This window comes from Limanda limanda, chromosome 11 (assembly GCF_963576545.1).
Source record: "Limanda limanda chromosome 11, fLimLim1.1, whole genome shotgun sequence".
Taxonomy (NCBI): Eukaryota; Metazoa; Chordata; class Actinopteri; order Pleuronectiformes; family Pleuronectidae; genus Limanda; species Limanda limanda.
This window is the reverse complement of record NC_083646.1, coordinates 16,987,857-17,000,150: the sequence shown is the minus strand read 5'-3', so window position 1 is coordinate 17,000,150 and position 12,294 is coordinate 16,987,857. Positions and strand designations below refer to the sequence as shown.

Below are 12,294 nucleotides of genomic sequence, written 5' to 3'. Positions count from 1 at the left end.
AGTGATGACTTTAAAAGTGTAGAGTTTCTAATATGTTGAACCAAGTTTAATAAAGTAGATGCAGGATTGGTACCAATAGTGAAACTTCTGGGTCAGGTCTTGCTGTGTATGGACATTTTTAAAAGATGAAACCTGCAAACTCTCATTACAAAACTCACTGTATATCTTCCTCGTATCGATTTTTTGATGTGAAATCTATATTACATTGAGATGAGTTAAGTGCAAATGAAGATTAGCTGTTACTCACTGTTGCGTGACGTGAACTACTGACTCTGTGTTCCATATGGTTTTTTGTTAAACTCTGCTTTTGTTGACAGTTGAAATGAACATGTATTTATGCTTCAGGCAAACTGAATGTATTGTAGACAATGTATTTGATCAGTCATGAATCTGAAAGCCCTGGAGACGCATCTAAAACGCACAAGAGAACAATCCGTACGACTGGATTTTGTTAGTATTGTTTTGCCGAGCAGAGCCCAAGGCTTTTACATTGAAGTATTGTGTCGCAGTAGCAGTAAACTCTCAGTTGAACACTCACTGAGTATTTCTCTTCTCTCAGTTGATATCTCCCTCCAGCTCCTCTCAGTGGGTTTTCTGTCTCCAATTGGTGGTTTGGCTGCTCTTGAGATGCTGCAGGGGTCTTTACAATCTGTCTGTTTAACCCCCTAAACATCACGCTCTCTCTCACACACATACTTATACACTACATTCCATGCACCTCTCCTCTTTTCCTCTTGTCTTTTGTGTTTCTGGAGCATCTTGTCATAAATGTCACACAACTCTACACTCTTATCTCTCTTTACTGCCTAAATACGTTTCATCTAATCTGGTTTACTCAGCTCCTTGGTCCCACTCAAAGACCCATCTTAATAAATCTACAGTTTGGTCTCATCACCAACTGTAACACGTCAGGAGTAAACTCAATCTGTGCTCTCTGAAATCATCCAGCCTACATGACCAAAAGCGTAAATTGACTTTTACATAAAACTTACAACAACAAAGATGTGTGCTTACAGTGACAGACGGACAGTGAACGAATGAGTGAACCATGCAATTACTCTGGCATTTGGTTCCTCCCCACACCGCCCAGCGTGAGGCCTGTCATTGGCTAGAGCTCATATTTATCAGCACGCTCACTCATCATTGGCTGGTGCTAAGTTCAATATGGAGGCTATCATGAAATGTATTTGCTGCATGAAACAAACTCATTTCCCCCTTTGGAGTTGGGGTTGGACACTTGTTTGCCACAACACTGTAACTTACAGGTGATAATTTCCCTGTAGAGATGTCAACAACATATCTATTACAGACTAGTCAGACCTAAGTGTTTCTACATTCAAAAAATTAAATTCTTTTCATTCGTGACACATTAATTAATTCAGTTTGTTTAAAGTAAAGTTAAAAAGTAAAAATATCACCATTGATCACCTAAATAAAAAATGTATTTAAGTATTTTTGGTAGGTTTAATTTAGTTTTTTCAGTGTTACTCTGCATGGGATACATTGAAAGCAGATACAAATCAAAATTATGATTATTATTATTATATCAATAACTTATTTATGCTGACTTTCCTATCATACCTGGCTATAGTTAGTAGCTCTCCCATGATGTCAATATGGCAAAGGGGTGTTTTACTGTTTTCTAAATATACATATATTAAGGTGGATTTTCAAAAATAATTGGTAAGCAATAACATGTAAAACTGAGTGTAAAATATTACAAAATCATTTAGTTGTGCCTGACTTTTCTGCCTAACAGACTTTTTTAAAAAAGGAAATGAAACTATTTTACTATCTCCTTTTGTATTTAAGTGTTGATGCATTTTTTATAGTGAAGTTTCCATTCAGGATGATGTGTTATTGAGTGTTACATTTCTATTTCTAGTAGTTATTTCAATCATAAACACTGAAATACACACACACACAAACATACACTGCATATACTGCAGACAGACAGTAGACAGACAGTCTCCCACCTCTCATCTCTGAGCCAGGCCTCAGGAACTCAGCAGCGCCCACCTGGAATAGTCTGGCCTCGCTCCCTGGTCTGCCCTCAGGCCCTGTGCAGCATGTGTGTGTTTGTGTGTGTGTCTCTGAGAGATGAAGAGACAGTGCAGGAAAACAGTGTGCTCTGTATATAGACGGAGGAATTTGTATTCAAGTTTCCCCCTCTCACATAAACCAATGATTTTTTTCCTCCTCTTAGGTAGGGAAAGGCAGACTTCCGCTTCTCTTTGTTTTCTTTGTCCTCAAATGCTCTCATGAAACAGAGAATGAAAAAATGTGTCTTTATCTGGACCTGCTTTCTAAATAATGTCTTTTGCACATGAACAGAAAAAGAATAAGGAGGCCCTTTTTTGATTTACCGTATTTTCCAATTTCTGTCAAAGCTGCACTCGACTATCTCTCAGTTCACATCAGTCAGACAAACTGTAAAAACTGTCTAAATGTTGTGCACATTTTAAATATATTCAGCTGGTAGACATGAAATGCTGTAATATTTTTGTTAAGAATTAAGTGTTTACCTCATCTCCCTTCTTAGCTTTAATTTTAAATAAGAAATAAAATAAAAGCACGGGTCAGTTACGTAGTCTGCACAGGTCCTGAGGTAAAAAACAAGAAATTACAACACCCGTACCTGTTAATTATAGAACAGACATATTTTTACAGGACATTCCTGAGTCAGACAGTCACTGAGCTCGACTGGTGTTATTAAACATTGATTACTGTCACAAACTGTAAGATCTCACAAGTACACTCACACTTAACTGTTTATTATCATTCATTCAAATATGACTGGCACCCATGTGTGCACAAAAATATGCATCTTTCCGTCCTTTCCTTTCTGATAATACATTTTTGGTCAAATGTGCCTTCAGAAACCATACCTGCTGTCAGTCACTTATTTTTTTTTTAATTTTAATGGTGATTTCTATGCTCTTTTTTAGGTGGAACACTCCCTTAATTACCTGGAGATCCAGGGGATTGCTTGTAACAAGCCGACACAGGTAAAGACAAACCAACAATTAAATTCTGCCTTTTTTAAATAATCTTATTTGCTTCTTGATGATGAAAAGTTCGATACGACTCTGCATTTAAACTGTGCCTGTGGGACACACAAACTGGAGGAGAAAACCGCCAGTATAATCCTTAAAGAAAATGATTTACATAGGAGACAGTGAAATCTGTCCTGGGGCCCAGAAACGATCTGGTTTAGATTTTTTCTTCCATCTGGAGAGAGCTTCCATTTGGCTTTTTGACCAGAGCTGGCTCGCTGTCAGTGAAGAGGATCTACCTACAAAATATGATAATCTGTCACTTACTACACTGTTCCTGCAGCTGAACCTCTCCCCCGCCCGTCTCAGGAGATGTGTCCTCTTAATAACTGCCTGCTGCTCTCCTGTACCATCCAGGATTATGTTAATTCTGGCCTATAGAGGAGGCACATATCAACTTACATAATCATTTGCATAATTGTAGTCCTGGTAAATGTCGTTAAATCTTTGCTTCATACTAAGATTAGATGTTTGAGTGGACAGATGGTGATACTTGGTTATTTTTGTTATTTATATTATCGTAGGGTAAATTCTGCAGATAGAGACATGGGAGTAGATGGGCAGAGAAGTGGAATATGAAACAAACGCCCGGCTCATATGGATCTTTACCAATGTTAGGCTTTAAAAAAACTGGTGGAACTATATGTTGGCTATTGAGGTTTGATATTTCACACCAAGACCTTGTAAATAATTATAAACAAACAAAAAACCAAATATATTGAACTCAAATGAAGAAAATGTAAACATATGCTTACATCTTTACTGAATTGTCTATTCTGTAAAATGTCTAATATTAGTACATATCAGAAAACATAAACATAGACACCGATATTGGACGATTTTTATAGAAAAGGCAGTAAATCTGTTGGGTTCTATATGAGATGGAGCAAAAGGGAAGTGTGATAGAAAGGTTTGTATTATGCAGTAGATTTAATCTAGAAAGAGATCGATGTACGGAAATAAATAAAATAGTGATTTTATTTCTTATGTGATAAATAGCAGTGGTTGAAGCAGGTGCAGGTGGAACTATGGCCGCTGGTATGAATTCCTGATCAGCGTTGTGTCTTTTCAGCTGCTGATAGAGTACGAGCGCGGCTCCTTTTCCCTGAAGCTGCTCTCGACAGAGGAGGTCAATGAGGTGGTGGCTCACATAGGAAACTGCCTCGTGAGGATATGTCCTGGATTACCACCCAGGTGAGTTTAACCAACAATTCATGCTTCTGTTCATAGATTCATTGTGATGTTATTTTACCAGGTGTGTAGAGATATGAACCAATACTCCCGTCATAGTACTAATTTTTACTGTATAATCCAAAAATCCATTACACATACATTTCTTTTCAATTCATCCATTTGAACCCCACATTATTGGAACACTCAGTTGTTCAGCTTGAAAGATGTCAAGTGAGAAAGTAGACTGGAGCTTCTTGATTGAAACTTTTTTGAAGGGAGGGAAATATACGTTTTTTCAAACGTCACCAGCTACCAAGACACAGGAAGTCACGTTTACATCCATCTTCTCTTCTCAGCAAAGTGATGAAGAAGCTTTGTATGGAGCCTCCAGACCGGCTGACCTCTCTGCAGACTCTGTGGGAGAACAACAAGCCTGCAGAGCCTGGACCCTGTGGTAGGAACCTGTTTGTCTAATAGTTCAGTCATATAGTGAGTTAACATTAAGGGTATAGAAGTTTTTAGAGCCAAATTGTACAGTGGATGGCCGATAGTTTCAGCCAACATGAACCCCACACAGATGCATCATTACCAGTGTGTAAATGTGCAGATATATGGTTGTTTAACAGAATAAACAATGCAAAAATATCACATATCACAGTTTTAGCCAAAGATTTGTGTAATTTTACATTTTTGTTGAGCTAATTCTCTGTGTGTTGCAGGTGGATTTTCTCAGATGTACAGATGTGTGTGTGACTGGTTGGGGCTGCCCTACAAGGAGGAGGTGCAGTGGGTCAGTATTATTTATTGTTTGTGCATTATTCTACAGTATTGACAGATCCTGGTCTAACTGCTTTAGTGCAGTTGGATATATAACATAAACCTGCTGGAAACCCTTTAATGAAAAGGATCAACTTAACAGGACATGAGTGTAGTAACCTTCACTTCATGTATGTATATTTATTTTGCACAAGATATCCTCCATTTTCTTGCCTCTTCTTCTTGTCCAAACAAAAGATTTTCTCTTCTGCTCACATCTGTAATGGCTCCTTCCAGTTTCTTGTCTCTATGTGGCTCATTAATAGATAATTCTCTAAAAATAAACATGTTGGTTGATATGATCTTTGATGAACTGTTCCTCTTACAGGATGTGGACACCATCTATTTAACACAAGACACCAGAGAACTCAACCTGCAGGACTTCAGCCATCTGGAGAACAGGTGAGATAAAACATTCCCAAAGCAAACCAATGCAATAAATCATAGATAAAGGCCATGTGGCACCAAACCAAGGAAAGGAGAAAGGAGGTATTGTTATTGTGACATGATTTATTTTCTAATGCAAAAAACAGGTAGTTCTGATGAAGAGGAGTGTTCAATTGCTGCTCTGACCTCTTCTCTGTTCCTCAGGGATCTGGTGGCCATAATAGCCGTGCTGGAGTTTAACCAGTGGTTCACCAAACTCTCCACCAAGGACTACAAACTGGTCAGTTCCTGTTTTCACCATCTTCTTCTCGTACCCAATCCCATGCTTGTCTTTTGTAACCACTGCCTCTATACCTCTGTCCTTTTGAACTGAAGAGGTGGTGCATCTCTCTTTATCACCTGGGGGCATCTCTCTTTAGGCTGTATCCAAACCAAAAGGTTTTCATTTTGCCATCTATGCTACTCCGGAGAGTTTGAGCACCTAAAACTAAGAAGTTTGGAAAATAAATCCCAGTGCTTTCCTTTCAACATTTTTGTTTCTTATTCAATATTTTCTTGAACAAAGCAACCACCTGCAGAGAAGACAATATACTTTCTGTCTACATCAGCATGCACATGCCCAGTGTACATGAATGGTCATGTGATCTGCATTTTCAGCTGTGTTAGTACAGATGGGGATTATTACTAATACCTAGCTAAAATGCTTTTGTGGACGGAGATTGTTTTAGTTTTAAAACTAAATAGTAATAGTATGGATGTAGCCCAAGTGTCCCATTATAGTAGTAGATTCACGATATATTAACGCAAGCACATCACCATGATGGATGCACGGTATAGTATTGTAGTCTGCTGCCACAAAATGACAAGATAATTCAGATTTAATCCCATCTCAGAGTTAAGTGGTGTCACTGCGTTTGTCAGCTTCTTATCTGTCCCTGTCACTTGGGTAAAGGTTCTGCTTTTCACGGTCTTTCTGCACTTCTGCTTCTGCTTTATAATTTATTATGTAAATTAATACAACTAAGAAAAAAGTTATAATTAGAAAAACAGCAATAATTCACATTTGCGAACTTGAGTCTGGCATCTTAGCTTAAATGGGGGGAGGCTGTTGTTTAAGAGTTGGAGTGGGTCGTCCACTTACTAGAGGCTCGGTGGTTTGATCCCCGGCACCACTTTAGGCAGGGTACTGACCCTAAATTGCCCCTGACTGCTGTGCCGAGAGTATATGAATGGTGGGTGATAGAAAAAGTGCTGAGTGCGTATAGAAGCTCTGAATGACTGCGTGTGTGAATGGATGAATGTGACTTGTACTGTAAACAGCTTTGAGTGGTTGAAAAGACTGGAAAAGCTCTTAACAAATACAGTCGCCATTTACAGTTTATCATTTAAAGATGTTTTAAACATTAATATTCAACTTCATCTATTTCTTGATAGTATCTGTATCTGCAAGTCTAACGTGTCCTTCTCTATCTGGATTCACTTTTCCGTGCATGCTCCCTCCCCTCTACCTTTGCCTGACAGTGATTATAACTGCACGTGTCTGACTGTATAGAGCATTTCCCCTTTGTTTCAGTTTTCTGTAACATCTTATGCATGCTGACTGAGGATCAGTCCCGTGTTCTCGTGTGATAAGACTCCTAATCCCAACGAGACAAAAGGCCTCAAAAGTCTCAGGCTGGTGCCCCCTTGCAGCGCTCCATTACCGACTGTGTCTCCAGGCTGCGCTCGGCCTCACCACTTACCACACGCAGCTTCCTCAGTCCGAATAATTATCTTCCTCCTCCGTCACGGGCTATTCCTTTTGTATTGAGTTTGAAAATCCGGCCTCCTCCCCATCCCATGTGCATATTTAGTTTCTGAGGCAGGCACATGTGCAGGCTGTGTCCAATGTTTGTCTATCTTTTATCCCAGATTAGAGTGTGCTATAACAGAGCAGCGTTTAGTGATGGGAAGGTTTGATTGGAGATATTTTTACTCGTTCCTTACCGTGTGCTTTAGTGATGTCAGCCATAGATGCAGCTTCTCTAACAGTGTCACAGTCTCTCTCCACTCACTACCATGTGTCCTTCACGTTTTTCAGAGGAGTTGAGACTTTCTGACGACAACAAATTTGATTATGAAACCTTTTAAGAAAAAGGCAAAATCGTCTGTTTGTTTGTCCTTGTGCCCGGGCGAAAGACGCCTGTATCTCCAAACCAACTCGCAAAATCTCCCCCTGAAAAAGTTCCACCATTGTTGAAATGTCTGGGCCACTCGGTTTTGTCTGTTTTATCTGTATTCGTAAGCTTCCAGTACTCGTACACAAATACAGATGAAATGAAGCAGAGTGTAAACACAGGGCTCCGTCTGTTTCTGTATGTGTATCTAACGTTGAGCATAAACAAGCCTTAAACGGGAGAGGAGAGAAGTCAAAGCAATACAGAGGAGATTTAAAGAATGGACGTTTGGTAGAAAGAGTGGTAGAAAGAGATCCAAAGCTCGGGAAACTCGTGTTTACTTTCCACGACAAGAAGCATGTCAGTGGATGTTCCCTGCCAAATCTAGTGACGGAAGTTCAACGCAAGGGCAACCTCAACTATCTTCTGTGGTGGTGCACCACACAGTCACACTAGGGATTTATAAAAAGGCGAGTGTGGGGGAAGAGCTGTAAATACACAAGCATCAGACGGAAAGTGCAGTGAGTCCAACCAGCTCCAAACAGATAAGGGATATCTCAATGTAGTGGAGTGGCCAATACAACACGCAGAGAAAGTAACACACAGACACACAGACACACACACACACACACACACACACACACACACACACACACACACACACACACACACACACACACACACACACACACACCACACACACACACACACACACACACACACACACACACGCACACAGCGGCTATCACAGCGAGGGATTGTGCAGCTCATCCCGTGTTCAATCAGTCTGTTTGTGGCCTAATCAAGATGCTGAGTCGTTAATAGAAGACAGGAGGAGAAGACGAGGTGGGGACAGTGATGAGAGGAATTCTCTTTACCTCATGATCACACCGTGCTTCTAGTGTGTGTGTGTGTGTGTGTGTGTGTGTGTGTGTGTGTGTGTGTGTGTGTGTGTGTGTGTGTGTGTGTGTGTGTGTGTGTGTGTGTGTGTGTGTGTGTGTGTGTGTGTGTGTGTGTGTGTGTGTGTGTGTGTGTGTGTGTGTGTGTGTGTGTGTGTGTGTGTGAGAGACATTCCAGCAGGTCCAAGAGTCTGAACAGGGCAGCATGACGAGGCTTTTAATAGGCAGTAAATGGTTCAGTCTTCACGCTGACGGTGTCACCCGGCAGTCTTGTTGTGACTCATGTGGAAAATACAGGCCTCTTTGTTCACTCTCTCCCTCTAAGACCACAACCCTCTGCTCTCGCTCCTCTTTTTTCTCCATTTCATCCCTCGCTGCCCTCATATCTCCTTTTTCTCTTTATTATGTCATCCCTCACTGCCCTCCATCACTCTCGTCCCTCTCCTGTCATACTCACACTTTCACAGCGTAAACATGTGAACAACAGTCTCTTTCTCTCTCTCTCTCTCCTTCTCTCTCCTCTTTCTCCCCCTCCATCGCTTTAGATAACAGTGTGGGACAATGTTGCCAGTGTTGTGGCCGCACCAAGAGAAACAGTCCCTTATAGCAGGAATGTCAGTCACAAGGAATAACAACAGTACAACGATCCAGTAAAGTTATTGCGATAGAAAATGTTGTGTTGTCAGTAACAAGAGGTTGTGTACGTTTTGTGTGTGAGTGTGTGACACAGCACATGGCAAACTGGGTCAGTGATTATCTGGGTAAGGCACAGACGTCCGACTGTTGAATTTTTCATTTTTGTCTAAATATGAGTTCTGCCGCTCCCTCGCCCCCCCCCCCCCCCCCGTCGTGCTGTGACCACGGAAGCGAGACAACTTTCTCCCTCCTAAGTGTCCAAACTCTCCTCTCGCTCGCTCCCCAGTCTCTGCCTGTTACGCATAAATGGTCTTTAAGTGGAAGAGAGAGACTTTTTTTTTTTTTAAAGAAGCGTTCTACTCTACAGCTCTAATGAGCTTAAATGAACAGATTCCCCGAGTGTTTTGCCTGCGTTCTGCTCAGGATCACTTGCTGGAAATCACATGTCTCAGTACATTTCTCTCCTATTCCCATGACCTTGAATGTTTCAGTAGAAACTTTTTTGCTCCCTGTTCATGCTTTAGTTAATTTGTATATTTTCTTCGTACTGTTGATTAGAAATGAAGAATAAAAGCACCAAATGTACCGGAGAAATGAGACATTTTCTTTTTATAGAAATGCTTTAAACATTGATGCACTTCTCCATTCATGTGAAACACAGTTCTTTCACATGAATGTTGTAAATATTTTTTTGATGAGTTATGTTACATGTGACATATACTGCACCTCTGGAAGAAGGACCCTCAGTTATGAGGGAGATTTCTGTGTTTTTCCCCCTGTTATGTTTGTTTTGGCAGTTTTCTCACTGTAGTTGAGGGCTGAGGGCAGGGGGTTGTGAATGGGCTTCTTAAATATAACTGTTTTAAATTTGAGATAAGACTGTGCCTGTGAGTGTGACTCATTGTATCTCTTCCATATCACTCACACTATCTGCGATTGGAAAAACTGTGGAAAACTTAGAGACATTGTCCTTTCAGTATCTTTTCCTGATATCTCTTCTTTTTTTTTGTAATGCTACCGACAAAAGACTAAAGAGTGTACATATAACAAAGATTCAACTGACAGCTGTTACTTGTGTGTGTGTTCAGTCTGCAGATGTGTGTGAGCAGATCTTCAGGGTGGTGTCTCGATCCAGTCGACTGGAAGAGTTGGTTCTGGACAACGCAGGACTCAAAACGTAAGATGATGCAAACAATCCAAAGTCAGTTCACTTGGAATGAACAGTACAGACATGATTCATTCGTGAATAGTTTAGTGGACGATGATACCTTTCAGTTTGGGACATTTTAAAACTATACTTGAATCAGATTTTGTGTGATTACACTTCATATAATAGCTAATAATTATAAAATATATTTACAAAGAGGAAGTGAAAACTATTGTATTCATTACTGAATATGTGCAGACACACCTTTGTTGTCAGCAAAACAAAATCCAGACTATGTCAAGTTAAAAGATATAAATTGTGTACATAAACAGCTGCAACCACTTCGCCAGGGAGTGTTGACGTTGGCTGGATGTCTACATTTTTCAGCTCTATGAGGGTAATGGGTTGTTGTTCAGTTTGGTGATTTTCATGCTGTTTGTGTATTTAGCTGTTAAACAAGAATTGTATTGGTACATTTACCGAACACACAAATACAGTCAGTCTTTCACCACAGTTCTAATTTAGCATTTCAATACACCTCGGTTCATCCCAGCCTTTGGGTGTAGCTGGGTAAGAATAAAGCACTTTGATAGGTTCCACGTGTGCAGTTCACTGGTCATACCCGCATAATGGAAACACTCTCTCATGCTCTACAGTGACTTCGCCCAGAAGCTTGCTTCTGCTCTGGCACACAACCCCAGCTCAGGACTCACCACCATTAATCTTGCCAACAACCCACTGGAGGACAGAGGTATGATATCTGCTCTGATCCAGACTAATGTGCTCATCCCTGCTCTATTATTCTCTCCTCTGTGCTTTATTCTAAACAGCTTGTTTTGACTCAGTCCCCCAGTACTGTACTATATTTACAATACAGAGTCCAGCCCTGTTACTATTAAGAAATTCAATTTAAGATAAACCATTATCAGGCTACATAGATTGTATTTTATAAGAAATATCATTCTAAATGTCATGTGTGACAGATACTAGGTTATAAGATTATTTATACAATCTACACTGTATAAACTACTGTACCACAGTCTGTTAGAGGTACTGGGTGTGGTATTATACTGTGCAAATACAGTTTAGGTTTCCTTGTCCCAGTGCAGTGAGTTCAAAAAGTTTAATATTTCATCAGCTCCGTCCTCAGGACTGTCGGTTTATCCAGGGCACATAAATTAAAGATACATTCCTCCAAATGTTAAGGTGTTGGCACATAAACATACAATAGATTTCTGGGGATTTACAATCACAGGATTATTTGCCTTATGTGAAATTTACTACAGGGATCCACTGAATTTTCTGCTTAAGGAAAACAATTAACTTTAATGGGAATGTATCTTAATTACTGCCACTTTCAGGCAGTTTGCCTTCATATATATTTAGACACTTGTATTTTTAGTTTTTAACTCATCACTTTTACAGATTAATTACTGCTAGAGATATTAAACTGGAACAAACAAAGGCATTTTCTCCTAAATGATAAATGCAGCTGTGTTGTTTTTTCCCTTTGACATTTAAATGCATTATTTATTTAAATTTCAACCAGGGTTTGTCAATGCTCAGTCGCTTTGTTTTGAAATCCACTGTTGATGTTGATAGTCTCTTTTAAATGGAAGGTTGATATAATAGTAGCAGAAATAAAAGAGCTTGGAGAGCGCAGAGTACACAGTGCTCTGTAGACCCTGTAATATACGTGTTAACCAGAGATGAAACACCTGCAACATTGTGGATCAAGGTGGAAAGTGGTTTTGTATTTAAAGAAAGTCGTTGTAGCGTGAATGAAAAAAGCTGCAGCAGCCCCATGGGATATGAGTGACAAGATGGAAATGATTTAACTTCTCCCTCTCTCTCTCGCTGCAGGTATCTCCTCCCTCGGAGCTCAGTTTGCCAAACTTCGTACGGGGCTCAAGCATTTAAACTTCTCCAAAACCTCACTCTCACCCAAAGGTACGTGCGAGCGCTGCTTTGTGATCGGCAGGATTCTCTGTTGTTCTAATTCACTCACTCCCCCCTGCAATCTG

The 12,294-nt window shown here is 40.2% G+C and overlaps 1 protein-coding gene across 1 annotated transcript in view; it reads left to right on the top strand.

Annotated features, from left to right (window-relative positions):
- LOC133014286 (F-actin-uncapping protein LRRC16A-like) overlaps positions 1-12,294 on the top strand; it is a 68,910-nt gene that overhangs the window by 33,174 nt on the left and 23,442 nt on the right. The window contains exons 4-12 of the mRNA XM_061081482.1: positions 2,949-3,008; positions 4,129-4,250; positions 4,586-4,683; positions 4,949-5,019; positions 5,374-5,447; positions 5,637-5,712; positions 10,212-10,300; positions 10,927-11,021; positions 12,134-12,220. Of these exons, the coding sequence (XP_060937465.1) occupies positions 2,949-3,008; positions 4,129-4,250; positions 4,586-4,683; positions 4,949-5,019; positions 5,374-5,447; positions 5,637-5,712; positions 10,212-10,300; positions 10,927-11,021; positions 12,134-12,220 (772 nt within the window). The remainder of the gene's footprint in view (positions 1-2,948; positions 3,009-4,128; positions 4,251-4,585; positions 4,684-4,948; positions 5,020-5,373; positions 5,448-5,636; positions 5,713-10,211; positions 10,301-10,926; positions 11,022-12,133; positions 12,221-12,294) is intronic.